The sequence below is a fragment of the Periplaneta americana genome, chromosome 6, assembly GCF_040183065.1.
Source record: "Periplaneta americana isolate PAMFEO1 chromosome 6, P.americana_PAMFEO1_priV1, whole genome shotgun sequence".
NCBI classification, from domain to species: domain Eukaryota; kingdom Metazoa; phylum Arthropoda; class Insecta; order Blattodea; family Blattidae; genus Periplaneta; species Periplaneta americana.
This window is the reverse complement of record NC_091122.1, coordinates 134,719,386-134,740,427: the sequence shown is the minus strand read 5'-3', so window position 1 is coordinate 134,740,427 and position 21,042 is coordinate 134,719,386. Positions and strand designations below refer to the sequence as shown.

Sequence of the window (21,042 nt, the reverse complement as noted above, 5' to 3'; positions counted from 1 at the left end):
TCTTTTACATTTATTTACCCATATGGCACATCTACTGTAGAAGACAAAAACTAATAACAGTAGTAATAATAATAGTAATAATAAGGTGGTGGTGGTGGTGGTGGTGGTGGTGGTGGTGGTGGTGGTGGTGGTGTTGGTGGTGGTGGTGGTGTTGGTGGTGGTGGTGGTGGTGGTGGTGGTGGTGGTGGTGGTGGAACTTACATGCCTGCAAAGACGGATCCAAGACAAATACATGGAAAAGAATAGTGCCGAGAAGAATTTTTGGACCAGTACACAACAGAGAGAAGTGGAGGTCAAGAACAAATAAAGAGTGATCTGGAAAGGATGAGAGTAAAGATTTGGAGAAGACAAGTAGAGGACAGATGTACCTGGAAGGACATATGTAGGACAATCAAGGTTCTACAAGAACTGTAGCACCACAATGTGTGTATAATAATAATATCATCTGTTATTACGATCAAAGAGAATCCTTGACTTCATCAATATTTTTTATTTTGTATTATTTTTTTGTTTCTCACTTAAATCTTTGAATTATTCATTCCTGTATGTAGAGATGAGACAACCCGCAGTTGTGGTTCAGTGGATACCTCTAACAAAAGCTATAATTTTTAATACTTGTAAGAAGTACAATAAATACGGCCATAATTACGGGAACTAAAATCAAGAACAAAATTAAGATTACTCATACTTTTGACAGAAGTGAAGTCCAGAATTCAATAATAGACTTCATAACGAACAGGTAAAGAGGTATGGACATGTAAAGTGGATGACACCGCATAGATTTCAAAAGAAAATACTAGAATGGATTCTATTTTGCAGAAAAAAAAAAAGATCTAAAATTACATTTTAGGTAGCATGTGGGAGAAAGAACTGAAGGATGGGGAGAGAAATAACAAAGGAGATTGGAGAGAAGCATCAGAAGAAATTAAGTGGTCGCAGGAATATATTATAAACATTTATTGGAAAAGTTTATTATGGAAGACTAGCAAAATACAGTGCAATACACTCTGACAGAAAAACAACATTTCAAATAAAAGACTGTACAGTCAATATACTAAAATGGATTTGTTAATACTGTGTTAATGAAATAATAGGCATGTTGATGAGCTTCAAAATTCATAATGCGATTATTTGTTACTGGCTGGAATCTGGGCAGTCGGAATGGTCCACTCTCTCAAAGTCGTTCAAGTTCATGTTGTACTGTTTGAGGACGCGTTCTATTTCCTCGAGGACATCTTTGCTGGGATTCTTGCTGCGAGTTGCAATCCAAGTGAGGGCTACAGGACAAAAGTTTATACATTAATAATCGCTTGAATTTGGTAGAGTTTCTCTCCTCTCCTAGGCATGTTTCATTTCAGATGCTAATGTCTGTATCTTACAGAGAACTCTGCATATGATTGTGTTAGTCAACATTTTTTTTAACATAGCTATGCCATATTTAAGAATTATGATCATTTATATTTCTCACACTCGAAAAACTAATATGTATAATTATTCCTATTTACTCTTATTAAGGTTTTGTGATTATTTAGCATTTAGCCTATTAAGTTCATGAAGTTCTTTCAAATTTTACACGCTAGATAAACAAGTTATGTACTTGTTTGATCCATGGAAATATATGACATCATGTAGATAGCAGTGTGGCTAACGGATAGCAGGCTATCGCTCATGCCTTAAGATGAATTTGAACCAGCTTTTTATAGACTAACATTGCTTAGGTCTACGCATGTATAGGCCTATATTTTCGTTTACAAACTGTTTAACTGGTTACTTACGGCTACTTTCTCCATCCAAACAGCCACTGACTATGGAGTAAGTTTTGTAGTCCGTTCCCCGTACCCAGTACGTCTGTGACCACAGTTCTGAAATGTAATTACATTTAATACAGTAGTTACTCTAGGAAAATCATTATTACTCTTTAAACTGTGTAGGTATTCAGAATTATTGAGGTGATGACAAGAGGAAAGTTTGGAGCAAGGTATGTCTGAAAGTTTGTGAGTTACGAAGATTATTCTTAAAGTTTCTGCAAACTGATATGTGTAGCAATAAACTAGATTTTCTTTTGTTCAGTTATAAATAATTGTTTCCAAGATAGCTGCTGTTTACAAATAATAAAAAAATCTAGACTTTGGAAAAGAAAATACATTATGATCCTGCTTTACATATCTGGAAGAGAAATACCACATACCCGTTTGTCGCTGGGAAGTAATTGGCTTGCTCTTTGGTGCAAGGGGCACTATCTCAAGATTTTATATCAGTTTCTTTCATCATTTCCATATTGATCTTTTGGAACTTCAAGATATAGCCATTAATGTTAATTGTAAATAACCATCTGTACAGTTCTATATATGAAAAATAAATTATTCCTGTCGAGGATAGCTGCCCCCCCCCCCAAATAATAAAATAAAATTAAATTAAATTAAAACTTAAAATAGAATATTGTTGATTTACAATAATTAATTTAGGTGCTGTTACCGCTCGATACCCCATTTTCAAGAGCAGCTATCCTTTTGGATTCTTCTTTCTGCTAGAATTAGATAATTTTGAATATAACAGTCTATCAAATTAGTGGATTTAAATCGACAAGACTTTTGGACTATGATTTTAAATCGTCATTAATTCGAAAAGAGTGCATCCAACGACTTAAAAATGCTTTTAGAGATGAAGAATCGTCAGCAAGGACTGTGTATGATTTGATTGCGAAATTCAAACGTGGATATTTACACCAGCGACAATTTCTGCTACAGGGACCAGTGAGGAGAGAGAGATCGACTCTGTGCGTCGAATGTTTAAAGAATATAATCGAATTACTTATTCCGAGATTCGGACATCTTTGAGGGTATGTGTGAGTGGGTTACCGTACAAAAGAATTTTCATAATCACATTTCTGTGAGAATGCTGTGTTCTGGGTGTCCACATAATTAGATTGAAACTGAGAAATAAACACGTGTTGATTGGTGCACGGAAATGCTTAAAAAATTCAATCTAGGGCGATCAAATTCTGTTCTTGACATCATAACAGGCGTCGAAACAAGGATCTGCTGTTATGAACCAGAAAATAAACTGTATTCGGCACAGTGGGTCTTCCCAGACGAAGATAAGCCAGCAAAAGTCAAAGAGTCAGAAGGACTGGCAAGAAGATGGTTACCGGTACCTCATTGTTTCATTGCTCTTGTCCTATAATCTCTGTTCCACTGAAGGGTCGTCGTACGGTCAAGGGACACAAGGAATAAGTTAAAAAAAAAGGCCAAAATGTCATTTTCGTTTTTTTGTTCGAAAATATTACTTTGACACTTAGGAAGTTGATAGTAAGCAGTTTTTTTTTTGTTTCTATGTCTTCTTTGAGATTAAGGAGCGATTTTTATATAACTTGGACTTGCTTTATATATCAGTAGTGTATCTCTTTTCCCAAGTTTTATTTTTTCTCGAAACAACACTTCTGATGTTCAAAATTCTCTATGCGCATACAGTTTTCACCAAACTCAATGAAAATATTCGTACATGTACAGCTGTCAAAAGAAAAAGTGGCCGCTCTCCTGAAACAAAGTGCCCTTCGGGTATCTTCGCTACAATTCGGAGACAGGCGATGTTACATGTTGTTGGACCACGTTGCCTGATATCTACAGTTATAAGTGAAGTATTCTGTGTGTTATCGATAGCATAATGGTAGCGTTCAGGCCTCTTATTCATGAGGTCCTGCGTTCGACTACAACCACATGCTTTTTATGTTCTTTTTTGTTCTGTTTTTGAGAGAGACAAACTATACATAATGGCTCCTTTCTCTTTTTTTTACGATTATTTTAGTAATTAACATCAGGTTCATTAATATATTATGCCATGACTTTATCATTATGATATTGTGGCTGCAAATGGAAAGAAAAAAGATTTTATTCTCAATAAAAATATCTTTCGTGGCATAAACAAAACAAATTTACTGGCGTCGGCCTTAAAACATTCAAACAATTAAGCGTTCAAAAAACAAAACAAAAAGCCACAATTCAATATTTAGTCTATCTTCCTCTTATCTCGATCATCTTGCAGTCGAGTGGGCATGGAATTGACTAGTCTTTGCAAATAGCGACTGTTTTTAGACACGATATTCCAGGCATTCTGAACATACATACATAAGTGTTCTGTCCATGGGCAGGTCTTTCATTGCAAACCCAGCAATCTCCAATCTTTCCTATTTTCTGCCTTCCTCTTAGTCTCCGCATATGATCCGCATATCCTAATGTCGTCTATTATTCTTTTCAACCAGAGACCCAACCAGTTACTTTTTATCTTTCTAATCAGTTTTAGCATCATTCTTTCTTCACTCACTTTTTCAAACACAATTTTATTTCTTATTCTATCTGTCCACTTCACACGGCACCGTTCTTCTCCACATCCACATTTCAAATGCTTCAATTCGTTTCCCTTCATTTCGTCGTAATGTCCATGTTCCTTCCCCATACAATGCCACACTCCACACAAAGCATTTCACTAGTATCTTCCTTAGTTCTTTTTCCAGAGGTCCGCAGAATATCCTTCTTCTTCTATTAAAAGCTTCCTTTGTTCATGTTTGCAGTTTTTCTTGGGAAGGATAGGCCTAAATGCGGTAACATCCCGTTGCTTTCCGCACACCACTATCTCTTTCGCATCTTATTAAATTCCAGGGGGCCCAAGCGTGGAGATGAGGAGAGTGGATTTGACTAATTGGGCCCTCCGGACTTCACCGAGAGTCACGGCAAGGGTTAAATATTAATTCTATCAGGATGTTTGACCTTATCAGAGATCGGGAAATCTCAATTAGCCTTTGCCCCCGGCATCCTGGACTAGCTTCTACGAATCATCAGAAAATCTTAGAGTGTGATTGGGCCAATTTTTCCGAAAATGTTTCCACACTTTTGGCCTCGTAGCTCAGCGGACGAACGTCGGAATTTAGATGTCAGCGTCTCAGGTTCAATTCCTCGTTACTCCTTTTCATTTTATTGTAGTTCAAGATAGTATAATGTAATAATACAAAAAGAAAAACTAATAGCAGTATTATGCAACTGGATTTTTCCAAACCTAATATTAAATTTATGTTATTTATATCGCTAAAGAACGATTACAATATAAATAACTTGAATATTATTTATACAGTATCACTAAAGAACGATAACACAATATAAATGATAAATATCGGTTTGTTTAATTAATATAAGATATTATATAATACATATTTAATTATCTAAATAAAATAACCTATTTTACAAAGAAAGATGTTTATTTGTGTTATAATAATTACCTACATAAAATACAGATTATTTATATTGCGAAAGAACAATAACAATATAAATAACTTGAATATTATTTTATAATGCTAATGAAGGAAAACAAACGTTTGAGATGGGCAGGGCATGTAGCACGTATGGTCGAATCCAGAAATGCATAAAGAGTGTTAGTTGGGAGACTGGAGGGAAAAAGACCTTTAGGAAGGCCGAGACGTAGATGGGAGGATAATATTAAAATGGATTTGAGGGAGGTGGGGTATGATGATAGAAACTGGATTAATCTTGCACAGGATAGGGACCGCTGGCGGGCTTATGTGAGGGCGGCAATGAACCTTCGGGTTCCTTAAAAGCCATTTGTAAGTAAGTAAGTAATGAAGGAAAACAATATAAATGATAACTTGAATATTATTTATATCGCTAAAGAACGATAACAATAAAAAAACGTGAATATTATTCATATCGGAATTTCACAGATTTATTACAGATGTATTTAAGAAATTGTAGAAGAATAGTAATTAGTAACAGTGTCCTATTTATTCTTCTTGGAGCCAGATTTGTAACTTTTAAAAGTGTGGTTACTATGTTGAAGTGTATGTGTTGCAACGGATGCTTGATTTGTTATGTATGTGAGTCAGTTATGGGATGCTTGATGTCGTCGCAATGTCGTAATTATAGTTTGATTGTGTTTGTGTGACTATTGTGTATTAATTTATGATGTATGGTACGGAAAGCTGCATATTTGTGTTATAGAAGTGTTACGTATGTGTGTTGTTAATGTTTTTGTATGTTTCAAATTGATAACTGATATTTGTTTTGCAATCGCAATGCCTAATTTACGGATTGTTTATGTTTTGTTTACATCGCGTAAGCTAATTTAATTTTCTTTTCCTTTTCTCTTTATGCTTATCTTTTTTGTGTATAAAACTATAGCCCTAACATACATATGTAAAATAGGGCTAACCCCCATTGGAGATACTGTAGCTACAATAGTAATAATTATTATTCATATCGTTATAAAACGATAACAGAATACAAATGATGACTTGAATTTTATTCATATCTCTAAAGAACGATAACAAAATATAAATAACGTAATATCCATAAAGAACGATAACTGGATATAAATGATAATTTGAATATCATTTACATCGCTAAAGAACGATTAAAAAATAAAATGAAAACTTGAAGAAGGCGCGAACCCAGAACCTTTGAATCATTAAACAAGCACTCTACCGCTGGTCTGCGAGGAGCAGATATGGAACACTTTTATAATTCCGGAACTGCTTGTACAAGCACATGCATCGTGTAACATCGCCGCGACCCGAAGTGGACTTTGAAAATATTCGCTGTTCACGAGTGCGGCCACTTTTTTTTTTTTGACAGCTGTACAGCAAAAAAAAAAAAAAAAACCCGGACCGACGGAATAATCAAAGTCCCCGAAATGAGCCACTGCGCATGCCACGCCCGCATTCACAAGATAGCGAGTAATCTATTGAAATTGTTGTAGTTTCGACTGCTGACGTGACCCATTTCGAAAGCCATTAGAAAATAAGCTGGTAACATTTATGTTCTGGGAATAATAAGTTAATTAAGTAGTAAAATATCGCTGCAATCGAAAAGTATTGGGAATAAATTTGAATAAGGAATAAAAAAAAAGTTTTCTTCTCAGGCAGGATTCGAACCACGAAAGTCTTAGTTACCAGTCTATGTGCTCTGGAGTGAACAAGCTCTGAAATCAGTTACAAGGGTCGGTCCGGTTTTTTTGCCACTTCTGTACATGCGTATATTATCTGAGATCTGACGTTGAGATATTTTAAGTATCTTGAAAATTGGGTGCTAAGAAAACTATTATGTAAATAAAAAATATGAATAAATACATGTCTGATTTAAAAAATTTTTTATACCCAAACTAAACTAGATATCACAAATTTCTCAATGTTGTAATATTGTCCGTGAATCTGGATGCATTTGAAAAAAAAAATGATTTTGCGGTATTTGAATGTAATGTACATGAAACATTTTGATTAGTCTAAGTTGCATAAATAAAGTAAAATTAACCTTGAAAGTAGCAGTCCGATTCAACTCAAAATTTGCGCACACATATGTTCTTAATGCGTCTAACAAATGGTTAAAAATTGAAATAAGTCGGACTAAAAATGGAAACATTTCAAAACTCAGTTCTAGTGTCCCATAATGCCGAGTATACCACCATTTGTTTATTGACAATCTTGGAAAAAGTGAGTAGGTACTGAATTACTTCGAAGCAGTATAATCCTACACCATGACAATGCATCGTCCCACACTACAGAACAGGATTGGACTTTTTGTTTACTTATGGTGTGAAATTAATGACTCATTAGCCCTACAGTTCTGATCTGTCACCATGCGACTTCTTCCTATTCCCAAGAAGAAAATGTGGGGATTGTCGTTTAACACCAATGAAACTGCAATTGAAGCTTTCAACGAGCTGGTGTTTGAAGTGTCTCTAGAAAATGGGTGCAGTGTTTTGATAACTGGTTCAATCGAAAATAAAATTTAAAGGGGAATATTTTGAGAAGCAATAAATCCGAAAATAGAAATAATTTATTGCTATAGGCCTACGTACCAATTTGCAGAAACTTTCAGTGAAACTTATAGTATCGTTCTTACAAGAGATCTGGGACACATGGTGTATCGAAGCTCATAAGCTCCAAGCCTTATTGTCCACTTGTACCATTTCGAGGCCTTACTGGAAGGATTCAGATAATTTTAAAGAAGTACAATCCGAAAATAAGAAGGAAATTATCAGAACACCCAAAAGGAGACCCATCCCTAATCATTAATTCAGCACATCCTAAGTAGCAGAGCAGCGCTGCGTCTTAGGCGACTATATTTCTAACTTGAGTACAAACTTGAGACTTAAGTGGGCTTCGCATTTAAGACAACACTTAATAACACACTGATTTAAGTGAGTGACCTAAGCGTAAAACTTTTTTTAATTTTATGAAGGCAATTTTACTTACTGTCTGTTGTGTAACTGAGGGTAAAACTGTTGTTATTCCAAGCAGATACTTTTCCGACGGAGGTCTCTACACGACGTGTGCTGCGGGAAAAATAAAGAGAAAATAAACATTAAAAGGTTAGTAATTGACAGTACGTAACATTGGCAATTTCGTTCTCTAATAGAACTTCAACTCATCTGTTTTATTTTTATAAGTATCTAGCGATTACAGTATCTAGCGCCTGAGGAGTTGGTAAGAGCGAAATAGTGTTGGTGAGATGAATCCATGGATTTTACATGAAATTACAAAATTTGCCTCATAGTTGGGGAAAACTTCGGGAAAGGCCAGATAATCGACCCATGAGGTAGCTCATAAACACCTTCTAGATAACTAGGCAACTTATTTCAAGTTAAATGAATCAAATATGATGATATTAGATATAAGCTTAAGGTATAATAATTTTAATACCACTGAAAAAAAATGAATGATATAGGAAATAAATTACATTTATGTAAAATTAAATATGGTCGTATACCAAAGCGCCTGTTTAATAAACTGTGGGCAGACCCCCAAGCGATGAATAAATCATTAACCACAGAAAATGTCTTTAGAGACAGAACGGATTCGGACTACAATGGCAACGATAATGTTAATGAGGATGGCAGTGACAGTCAATGATAATTATGATCCTTGATGTTAGTTATTGATAATAATTGTGGCGATGAGCATAATCAATTATGACGATATTGACGATGACGGAATGATTATGAGGATGAAGATTACGAAGGATAAGGGAGAGGATTATGGTGACGAGGATGATGAAAACGATTATGAGAACGAGAATAATAATGGCGAGGATGACAACGAAATTGTTGATGACTACGATGATGTGATGATGACGATGGCAGTGACAGTCAATGATTTATGATGTTAGTTACTGATAATAAAATTGTGGTTATTACAATGAGCATATTAATGATGATACTGACAATGAGGATTATGAGAATGAAAATTACAAGGATGAAGATGAGGCTTATGGTGACGAGGATGACGAAACTACTACGACAAAGATGGGGATGAAGATTAATGTGATAATGACACGGGCGAAGATGAGGATGATACGTTGACGAGAATGACGAAGACTATGACGATGGATGGATGGATGGATGGATGGATGGATAGATCTTTGTTAATGTAAATCAGTACCTTGTGTTGTAGGCGCGGCTGAGAACGGCAATGTCGTCGTTAGAACTGAGGCTGTAATCGTCGAACTCGCAAGTGTAGTAACGCTCATACTCGTTTGGATTCCGGTATTGCTCCTCCCATTTTCCCAAGTACTGAAACCAACAAATCTACTGTAGCTACCATACTGTACTGGAAGAGAGAAATGATTAGTGAGGATTGCTCCAGGTTCTTTAATTTGCCACTTTGTCCAGTTTCATTACTGAAACTTTAAATTTCAAAATAAAAATATCCACTAATTTTACAAGATATGGGGATATTTTCAGTATCTTCAGCTTTGTTATGAAATCATGCTTTTATTTGGGTTCGGATTTTTAGACTTTTAACTTATCTTGTTCCTTGCATCCAAATTTGAAAAACAATACAAAAAAACAGTTCTGAATAATACGGTTCTCAATCATGTTCACAGAAACCAAGTACAGGAATTAACTTATATGTCCTTCTTCCATAGACATTTTGCCTGTTTTTTTTTTCAATACTTCGTATCTGTATTACTTTCCACTTTTTCAATTGGAAATTTATCCCTAGCTGATTTTACAATTCTTCCATTTTCCATATGACTTATATGATGCTCCGATTAGCGGCCGTTTCGGTCCCACGTTTTCGGTAAATAGACTGATAGGTAACAAATATATGGCTACCTGACACTTGGGCCACGCTTTTTCGGTCATTAGTATCTTTGGGTTACTGCATATTTGTAATGGCTTTTTTGGTAATTATGGCATATTGGTACTTACTTCGGTCATTATATCCACAAGATATAATGAAATGGAAGGAATAATTATTTTTATTGTAACAATTGCACAGGAATATACTGTCTGAATAGGCACTATTCCATTTCTTCCTTGTCACTATCACTACCAACAGCATGCTCACTGGGGTTGGTATTCAGTTTGTAGGCCAGTGCCCGTAAACAAACATCCAACTATCCTCCGATCTTGTAGTCCTGGTATCTTCCCACAATGGACACGATTTGCCCCTGGTTCTTGATGTATGTTTTGTTCAGGAGAGACCTTACTTTTCTTTACAAATAGTTTTTTTTTCCGTTGCTAAGAAACGATTTTACTTCTATTCAGAAATTTTAGCATTTTGCAAATTGTTTTTCCCGTTGCTAGGATATGTAATTTAATTGAAATTAATTTCATAAGCAATGACCAAGCAAATGACTGAAACAAAGTAATGACAAAAATGGTGAAGTGACCGAAGTGCTGTACCAAAAAATTCGTGGTACGGAAATAGCTTATTACTAAAGATGAGGGATTTGTGCGGTTTGTCGTCAGGTTGCGTGTGAATAGACGTTATACAGATGTATGCCCAGTGCCTGTGTTGACTTCCGACGTAAACAAACCACGCGAAGAGTACAGTCTAAAATGACGAATGCAACGCTCTGTTAAGGTCTAGCAGATGACATTATACAAATATGAGGAATATGTAGAAACATTAGTAGGCCTATAGTTAGAAGAAGAAACTTGCCTTTATGGTTCATTCATAGCTTCAGAGCCATCACAAGCCGAATTGCACTGCACTACTAACTTTCTTAAATTATCGAATGTCAAACGCCGTCGTCGATCACTCAAACAGTTTTTGAACTGCGAAAACCTTCTTTCAGCGTCACAGGACATTAATGGTGCATATGTCAAGTATACTATCCTATCGTCTGATGATTTTGCATTATTCAGCATTTTACAAATTGTTAAATAGCTCTTATTGTTCTGTTATTTATTCTTTATTCTCTGTGTGCAAGGTCCTGGAGGTTCTTTCTTGATTTTTTCTGACATCTCTTTTATTATTGCTATGCAATCAGATACATAGTCTTTACGGAGAGTTGTCTGATTCGGAACACGCTGCTTGGTATATTTTTCCAAAAATCCTCGAACGGAATATTTGCTTTAATCATCATCGCACATAAATCCTTAGCAAATTCTGATTTTGTATTTGATCCTAATTTTGATGTTGAGGGAATCAGCATCTTTAAAGCGCGTGCAATATTGTCTTTATGTTTTCTGCTGTTACAATGTCTTTCTACGTAATACTTCCTACATAATATTGTAATTTCATACTCACATACTATACATACAATTCTGTTTGCTTGGATGCGCAACATATCACTGCTCTATCTCCGCAAAGAAGTATTTAATTTCACATCCTTTGTTTGCTTAGCTTCCGTCATTGTAGGTAACTACTGCTCACTACGTCCTTTCACCATTGCAGTGCATTGGACTATGAAGGTCTGTGTTCGTTTCATGTTGTTATGATAAGACGGCAAGTAGGCAAATGGATAGCGTGTAGTTGCATTTCTTTTGGTTGCACTGGTCGTAGTCGTTCACCTGTCTGTCCACCTATGCTCCCTGTCGAGTCAACGTGTTTTTCGTGCTGCGCACAAATCCCTCATCTTTACTTATTACCGAAAATGCTGAACCAAAAATTTCGTGGGACCGAAATGTCTTATTTACCTAAATACGTCTTACAAAAAATAAAAAGCGACCTGAAAAGATGGACCGAAACCTGAAACGGATGCTCCTACTTCTTTTTCTATTTGAGATCCAATAACGTATTTGATCTGTTTTCAGTCCGCTTCTGACTTGTTGTCTTAATGATTTATTTGCCACTGTTTTCAAAACTTTTTTCTCGCATGTTTCCAAATAACGTTTTGTTTCACTTGTGTCTACCTTAATTTCTTCTGTGTGTGAATTAACCCCTTATTTGTAAATTCTTACTTTTGCATCAATCCTCAAATGTTTTAATTTTCCGAGTTCTTTCAGAATCTGCTGTTCTGTTGGCTTTATTTGTTTTACAAAACTCTTTCTCTTTTAAACTTGCACAGCTAGTAATATTTAAGCGCAAATATTTGACTTTTGACGCTTTTTCAATAATATTGTTATTACTGAACACAGCTAACTTGCATCTAATGATGAATCGAGAGATTATCATAGCTTTAATTTTTGTTACGATACAACCGTGTTAAATTCTGTTGCGGCTAGGTTAACAAAAGCTGCAGGTCATCCAGAAAATAAAACATTATCTGCTTAACATATATTTTTTTATTTTTTAGTGCTTACTGAGCATGCGCAGTGTGTTATAACTGAAACTTAGAAAATTCAGGCGACCTAAATTTTGTGTCTGGGACTGAGACCATACCATTGTTACTCATGTTTCCTGCACGAGTATTTTAATAACCTGGCTACTGGGATGCTTATCTGAGCGATGTTTATAATAATCAGCAGCGATAGTCAAGAAGGTCACATTCTTTCCGCTCATCTTCTCCTGAGTAACGGACGTTACAAGGTTCTGATGCATCCATTCTCATTATGAATGACGTAGTGTCGAAAAAATATTATTTTTCTGATTAGCTACAACAATGCATGTCAATTATTATTAGGATTTAGATAATTATTGCGTTGCTTTCTTTAGCCATTTTTATGAAACTTGACGTGTAACATTTTTCAAAATTATGTGAAAATTATCTACTTACCTCCAGCATGTTAAAGTTATTGAAGTAGTTAGGCTCGATATTGCAGGACTGTCCTCGTACCATCAACACAGAGTTGAGAAGGAAAAGTGTCACTAAGGCAGCTAGCATCTTGATCATTGTGCCTACAGCGAAGAAAGAAATGCAATACTATAAAGGTTTTGTGATATGGGAGGCTGAAGGCCGAGTGATAATCCATCGATAGAAATGATAGATTTTCACAATCACGATAAATGTGAAATGTGTCCAAATGCAACCAAAATAAGTAATTTTGGGCCATATTCATAGACATTCTTGACGCGGGCTTCCGGTGGATGATCAGCGAACTAACGTTTTTCGTATTCATAAACCAGTGTTAGCGATATTATATATGAATCCTGTACAGGTAATCAGTCGATAACCGGGGCTAGTTTAGCACGCTCGTAGCGCGGGCTAGCGAAATGTCTATGCATAGCACCCATAATGTTTAAAAGCATGTTAAGTATAATACTGTGGTTTTTAAATCAGCGATAAAATGCGAAATGTTTGTGTTTCTGTGAAACAAAAGCGAAATTAAATTTTATTAAACATGTTTGTGTTTTTGTAAAAAATCACAACATATAGAGGTTCTTACATTTTTTTTCAAATGGTTTAGCCTATATCGATTTTCCTTGCCATGTTCATCGTACCCTTTTATACTTCAATAATAAATTTATACCTGGGTATTTAACCTTTAATATTCTTACAGTTATAGTAGCGTTGATGCTACTCCCAACCCACAACATTGAATCATATGAAATATTTAATTCATTTAATTACACTCCCACTGTTGTAAATAACTTTTATTACGAAGCAGTAATTCAAGTGAGTTAAACAAATGTGAAGTTTAGGTTTAGAACTTCGAAATGTGCTATTATTCCTTCGTTATTATGTACTTTAAACTGTTACTTTTAAAGACAGCGACAACATCTCCTCCCCCATCATTTTAAGTAAATCTTTAGGGAACATAGAGTGAGGCACAGAATATCTGAAATTTATTTATTTATTTATTTATTTATTTATTTATTTATTTATTTATGTATATCTGAAAAACTACGTTCCACACTGTTTATTACGATGTAGAACAATGATTTGTCGTTAACTGAATTTTAGTAATTTTATTTCTTGATATGAAAATTTAAAAAATTGTTTACAACGTTACAGTCCAAAATAATGTGTTCGTTTATACTCGTATTTGAGACACTACCAGTCTTTAGGCCTCCGCTGAGGCTAGAAATCAGCAGATCTGGCTTTGATTTATGATAGTGAACTTTCCTTCTTAAATATTAGCGTAGAATCCTTTTCTTGAGTTTGACCTACAATGTCTTAAACGATGGTTATGCACCGTGTTGACCAGGAATCTGTTTCTACTCACCATCTAGCGTTAGTTCAAAATCCTTTCACATGGGAAAGGCACGAGTCAAGAACGCATTTCTAAAAGTATGAACTTTAAAGTTAATATTGCACTCCTGGTTACTTACAGGTGTTGATGACTGTTGTCTCTTGTGTTCACTGTAGAATAACTTGCTCCATTGGAGTGATTCAGGCTCTTTTATATTGAGAAGGGGTACTCCTTATGACGTACTAGGATCCTACTACAGTATGTTTTGTAAAGATATGATGTTGCGTTTTCCTTGAAGCTTCCGAGAATTAGTTTCAGTTCCAACTAAACATTTAGTAATGTTGTTGTTGTACAGTTGGGTAAAGAATTATGCTACAATTCGACCTACAAAGCTCTTGCCTGCCCTCATGGCTATGTGTAGGTTACAAATGTGAACTTTGTTTATCATTAATATTTTGACAGCTTGCAAAATATCAGAAAATGTGTATTTCATAGTTTTTCAAGCGAGATACGACTGTTAATCTGCTTGTGTTTATGTTAAATCGTATTTCTTCACCTACCTTTTAATCGACATTATATAATATGCCCAGATCTTGAATAACCAAGTTTTTGTTAATCATGTCAGTACCTGAGGAAATAATCTGCGATTAAATTAGTGTTATAGGAACAGCCAGATAATTACGTACTTAACAGAGAAGGAATGCATAATAATTACACACAATATAATTAGGCATAATTGCTTTTAATAACAAAAGACGTATATTCAATACAAAATGAGAGAAAATCGTGAAAATGTAAAACAAAAGAATAGGCAAGTGCTAAAGCAAGGATGAGAGTTGGGATGCAATGCACAGTAATGTCAAGATTATTACTATTATGAAGGATACATATACCTTTGAAGTGAATAATAATCTCTCTATTTTAATTACTGCCTCAAGGAAATCCACCACATGGAACGAATAAGAAAGAAATAAAGAAAAAAAAAAGCTGAAAAAAAGAATCCACTGAATTAATGCGGGCAAATAGAACAAAAGTAGATAAGAGACTTTTGGAAGGGACGGAAGAGGAAGAATGGTAGGAAACTTGCAAACAAAATTAAATGGGAATACAAGGAAGAAAGAGAGAGAAAATAGATTAAATAAGTAAACAAAATTTAAAAGGAAACAAGTAGCAGAAGAAGGAAGGAAGGAAGGAAAGAAAATAGAAAAGAGAAGAGGGAAATAAAGAAAGGAAACAAGAGTAAGAAAAAGGAATCAAAAAGTAGAAACAGAATTCAGAAAGGAATCAATAGATAAGCAAGAGAGAGAGAGAGAGATATGAAGAGTTTAATGAGAAGAAATTAAAGTTAGAAGGAAACGAAGTGGTGGGGAACAAAATTAATACATAAATAATACAGTATGGGAGTATCATTATTCCGCGATGGTCCCATGATTAAGCTACCTATTTTCCGTTGTTCTCGATTATTTCGTGTTTACCAGTCTCATCGTCGTTCTCGGTGGTCTCGTTACTATCATGATCGTCCTGGGTGGTCTTATCACTATGCTTGGTTGTCTTGTGATAACTATGCTTGTTTTTGTCTTCGATGTTCTCATGATAAACATGCTTGTTGTCGTTCTCGGTTGTGTCGTGATAACCACGGTTGCTGTCGTCCTCTGTTATTTCGTGATAACCATGGTTGCTGTCGTCCTCTGTTGTTTCATGATAACCATACTTGCTGTCGTCCTCTGTTGTTTCGTGATAACCATGGCTGCTGTCGTTCTCTGTTGTTTCGTGATAATCTTGCTTGCTGTCGTCCTCTGTCGTTTCGTGATAACCATGGCTGCTGTCGTTCTCTGTTGTTTCGTGATAATCTTGCTTGCTGTCGTCCTCTGTCGTTTCGTGATAACCATGGCTGCTGTCGTTCTCTGTTGTTTCGTGATAATCTTGCTTGCTGTCGTCCTCTGTCGTTTCGTGATAACCATGGCTGCTGTCGTTCTCTGTTGTTTCGTGATAATCTTGCTTGCTGTCGTCCTCTGTCGTTTCATGGTAACCATGCTTGCTGTCGTCCTCTGTCGTTTCATGGTAACCATGCTTGCTGTCGTCCTCTGTTGTTTCGTGATAACCATACTTGCTGTCGTCCTCTGTTGTTTCGTGATAACCATGGCTGCTGTCGTTCTCTGTTGTTTCGTGATAATCTTGCTTGCTGTCGTCCTCTGTCGTTTCATGGTAACCATGCTTGCTGTCGTCCTCTGTCGTTTCATGGTAACCATGCTTGCTGTCGTCCTCTGTTGTTTCGTGATAACCATACTTGCTGTCGTCCTCTGTTGTTTCGTGATAACCATGGTTGCTGTCCTCTGTTGTTTCGTGATAACCATGGTTGCTGTCCTCTGTTGTTTCGTGATAACTATGCTTGCTGTCGTCCTCTGTCGTTTCATGGTAACCATACTTGCTGTCGTCCTCTGTTGTTTCGTGATAACCAGGGTTGCTGTCCTCTGTTGTTTCGTGATAACCATACTTGCTGTCGTCTTCTGTTGTTTCATGATAACCATGCTTGCTGTCGTCCTCTGTTGTTTCGTCATAACCACGCTTACTGTCGTTCTCAGTTGTTTTGTCATCATAACCATGCTTTCTGTCTTTCTCAGCTGTTTCGTGATAACCATCTTGCTGTCGTCCTCAGTTGTTTCGTGATAACTATGCTTTCTGTATTTCTCGGTTGTTTCGTGATAACCATGCTTGTTCTCGGTTGTTTCGTCATAACTACGCTTACTGTCGTCCACGGTTGTTTCGTGGTAACCATATTCAATGGTCTCATAACAATGCTTGCTGTCGTCCACGGTTGTTTCGTGGTAACCATATTCAATGGTCTCATAACAATGCTTACTGTCGTCCACGGTTGTTTCGTGGTAACCATATTCAATGGTCTCATAACAATGCTTGCTGTCGTCCACGGTTGTTTCGTGATAACCATGCTTGCTGTCGTCGCTGATCTCATGATAACACTGCTTGCTGTCGACCTTAGTGGTCTGCTGAGAACCATGCTTGATCTCGTCCTTCATGTAAATCCCGTTGTCAACGGTTTTTAAGGGCACAGGGGATGACTGTCTATGGAAAGATAGTGAATAGTACAGATCACGTGTTGTAGAGTTATTTAATCTAAACTAATTCTGAGGGAGAAAAATATAACTAGTTCCTCGCCCTATCAAGTTTCAAGTTTTTCCGACTGGTGTATTTTCGTATCATTGTATCAATTGGACTCCAGATGTCGTTGCAGGATGTCGTATTTGAAAACCGCAGAAACCTCTGGTAGACAGAACAATGCGGAGAAAGTGTACTCCTCACGAAAGTTAAGGGTCTGAAATAAAACTACCACTGTAAATAATTGGGGTATTAGTTTAATTGCAGACATATGAATATTGAATACAATAATCTGTAAACAAGTTGAATATATTTGTCATATTCCTCTAACAATGTAAACAATTCTATGAACCACATTTCATGCAATGGACAGTACTAGTGTTACAAGTTGTTTTCTTTCCTTTACGGGCCGTTGGCACACAATAGCATTTTCATTTCCTTCTTTGCATGTGCGGTTATTCCCCGGTCTAATCACCAGGATTTGTTGCGTCATTTATTCTGCTTTCCGCAATCATGACACAGGAAGCGTGATTGCACTCGCTATTGCCACAAGTTCTTTCATACCGTGGTAGATATGGAATGACCTTGGAAAATCCAGTGTTGTAGTAGATCACCGGTCAAGAGGACGGAATCCCTTGTCTCTAACATAGGGCAGAATTGAGGGCAGCCTTGGAAACAACCTTGCCTGCTTGCGCGAGTCTCTGCCATTGCTGTGGATTTCAAACTGAACCACTGTGGTTATGCAAGGAGCCTCATGCGTGTGAGATCAATAAAGTTGTACTTTCTCATTGTACTGTTAGGCTTAGTCACCTAAAGAATTTTAACCACAGAACTCGATTTGTCATCTTACCATTTTTCCATTTTACTTGCTCTTTATTCTTTAGGTCTGTATGTATAAATCATCGCTATTACTAGAATCATCATTATTATTATCGTCACCACCACCACCCCCCCCACCACCACCACCATCACCACCACACGCGTTGCCAAACACGTGAAACGTATAATGATAAATTATTATTGAAGCATCATCCATAAGATGGCAGTATCGCCTTTGCCAAACTTAGGTTATATTTCAGTTTTCATAACCTATCGATCAGCGTGCGAGGAGAAGCATATCAGAATGTGACCTCGAGCAGTAACACCAACTTTGACATTTCTGATTTACGATAGATCAGAGAAGGAACTTATTTCAGTGAAATATAACCTAAAAGGATTGGAAGTAACAAAACTACGATGTTATAATACATTTTTATGATTCAAGTGCAGTAAATGGCGAAAGATATCAATAAAATTATTGTCTTTTTGAATTTGATCTTTCATCTTTTTAAATAACCTATCATGCAGGTTCATATATTTTGATGCATAAACGTGTTTTACGTTTCATTGTACATAGGTATGGCTATTACGTCAGTTTGAACAAACATAAATAGAACATGAAAAGTCATAGATTGAGTATTTCGGTCCGTTTCATAATTACAGTGTAAATTAAATTGCTGAAAAGTCACAATCAAGATGAAAGTTAAACTCTCTACCTACATTACCGGTAATTGTTTCGCTATTAATTTATAAGAGAAAAATATGATACTAGTATGAGATCTGTTTTCTTTTTTGTTTCGTCATGTCATTCCGTCGAATGCAATTCATATTATGTTTTTGTACTAGTTGATGGTATTTTCCGTTAATTAATGTTGAGGGATATTTTAACTAATTAGAATCTTTGTGTTGATTTGACGAAATTTTCATAGGTGTAATTTAGCAATATTGATTCCAGGGAAATCCATTGAAATCTGTTATGTATATGAAACTTGTTTTGCAAATTATTAATTGTTATCTGACATTTTCATTCCATTGTTGCTGTATCTTGTTCGTTTAGTTTGAAAATTATATTTGTAATTTGAGAAGTACGATATGCATATAATTGAAATTATTCAAGTGGAGATCCTTTGGAAAGACTAATCTCTATCTTGTTCCTTTGAATTAAATCAACCATATTCGCTAAACACATGAAGAGTTCGCGGGAAAACGATGAATGTCCAGTTTTGTTAAGGTTGATGTCATTATCTAATTCAATGGATCACTACGAAATTTAATGTTGTTCTTATGAAAAATGGTAAAAAGGAGAATTATCACTACGAATACAGTAATCCTTTCCTTTATTTTCTATAGAAACAGCACTACATCTTGCAGTTACAGACTCAATTAGATCATTATCTAATCCTTAACAGAAATGTGACATTCATCGTTTTTCCCGCGAACTCTTCACATGTAAAAGTGAAATGAAAATGTCAAGTATGTGGCAGTGTTTATTAGCCACTGTTTTTATGAAATGTGTCTTTGAATTTTGACTTAAAGAGTCCTACTTTTTTATATATACTTTCGGAAGCCGAAAAGAAAACGTTTTTTTCCTCATTAGTATGGTAAAAAGAATGTTGAAATAGTAATTGATAAAAGAGTTCTATTCAGTCAATACTTAACATATGTTAAGTATTGACTGAATAGAACTCTTTTATCAATTAACATTGTACTTAACGGAACCAATATGCCTTTAAAATGTTGAAATAGTTCTAATACTTTTCTAGTTATGCTCTAAAACGGAAGTCTGTGTCATTTGACTTGGCCATTTAAATATGAACAAAACTGCTCATCTTCTGTAAGTTTGTCGCCGATTTCCCGCAACTTACGTTTTCCAAATCAGTTTTCCTCATAACTTCCACTTTTTTTTTTATAAATTCATTAAATTTTCTACTCAAGTACATTTCATACTGGAGAACAAACCCTGCCTTTAGCACTGTTTTATCATTTCATATCCTTTTTCATTAATGATTCTTCATTTAAATATTTTAATGTATATACATTTTATTTGTTATACATATCATTATTGCGACAATATGTAATTTATTTGATTAATGTTTTATGAGCATGATTAAAAACGTTCAGTTTTCATAGAAGCTTGCTGTTACTTACCAATGGATGTGGGCCTAGTATGTACAGTTTACTTTGCCTTATTTCAGTCTCTAACCCAATATGGAATATTTGGATGGGGTACTTATAAAACTAACTTTAATCCACTCGATTTATTACAGAAAAGAATAATTAAAATATGTCTCAAAACCATTGATTATGCTATTGAGAAATTGTTTTTAGAATTTAAATTCTTGAAAATACATCAAATTTATGCTTAACGAGCACTGCTTGCAACCATCGTACTAATATCGGCCCTAGAATTTATAACAAATTAATAAAGAAATACCCACTCATATTTATCTCCAACTGTTTGAAATTTAAAAATTTGTAAGAAATTTGTTATTGAGTAATTATTAATTTTTAGATGTATGCATGTAAATTTATTATATATCGAATCCTCCCTCTATCATAGAAGTATTAGAATTTTATAAATATACAATTTCTTTTTATTATATTTTTCTGACAGTAAACAATATTATTATTATGCAAATCTAGTCTTTCAGGTAAAGCTCCCTGTAAAGCAGATTTGAATAATTTCAAGGGAAAAATTGTTCCGGGGCCGGGTATCGATCCCGGAACCTCTGGTTGAACGTACCAATTATTCAAATTATTATTATTATTATTATTATTATTATTATTATTATTACTTGCTAA

General features: G+C 35.4%; 1 protein-coding gene across 1 annotated transcript; it reads right to left on the bottom strand.

Annotated features, from left to right (window-relative positions):
* Nucleotides 1–942: 942 nt before the first annotated feature.
* On the bottom strand, nt 943–14,574 carry LOC138701753 (lazarillo protein-like). The gene is made up of 6 exons (XM_069828979.1): nt 14,447–14,574; nt 12,951–13,072; nt 9,443–9,573; nt 8,258–8,337; nt 1,776–1,862; nt 943–1,277 (listed from the first exon to the last, which is right to left on the bottom strand). The coding sequence occupies exons 2-6, from the start codon at nt 13,065–13,067 to the stop codon at nt 1,135–1,137; spliced, it is 558 nt and encodes a 185-aa protein (XP_069685080.1). The 5' UTR covers nt 13,068–13,072; nt 14,447–14,574; the 3' UTR covers nt 943–1,134.
* Between the last annotated feature and the right edge of the window lie 6,468 nt (nt 14,575–21,042).

What these genes read in the sequence shown, in the direction of transcription:
- LOC138701753 (XM_069828979.1), bottom strand. Translation starts at nt 13,067, where the DNA reads ATGATCAAGATGCTAGCTGCCTTAGTGACACTTTTCCTTCTCAACTCT. An exon ending in ATAACTTTAACATGCTGGAG is followed by an intron (nt 9,574 to 12,950) that starts GTAAGTAGATAA and finishes TGTTGGTTTCAG; the next exon opens with TACTTGGGAAAATGGGAGGA. An exon ending in TTTGGATGGAGAAAGTAGCC is followed by an intron (nt 1,278 to 1,775) that starts GTAAGTAACCAG and finishes TTTGTCCTGTAG; the next exon opens with CCCTCACTTGGATTGCAACT.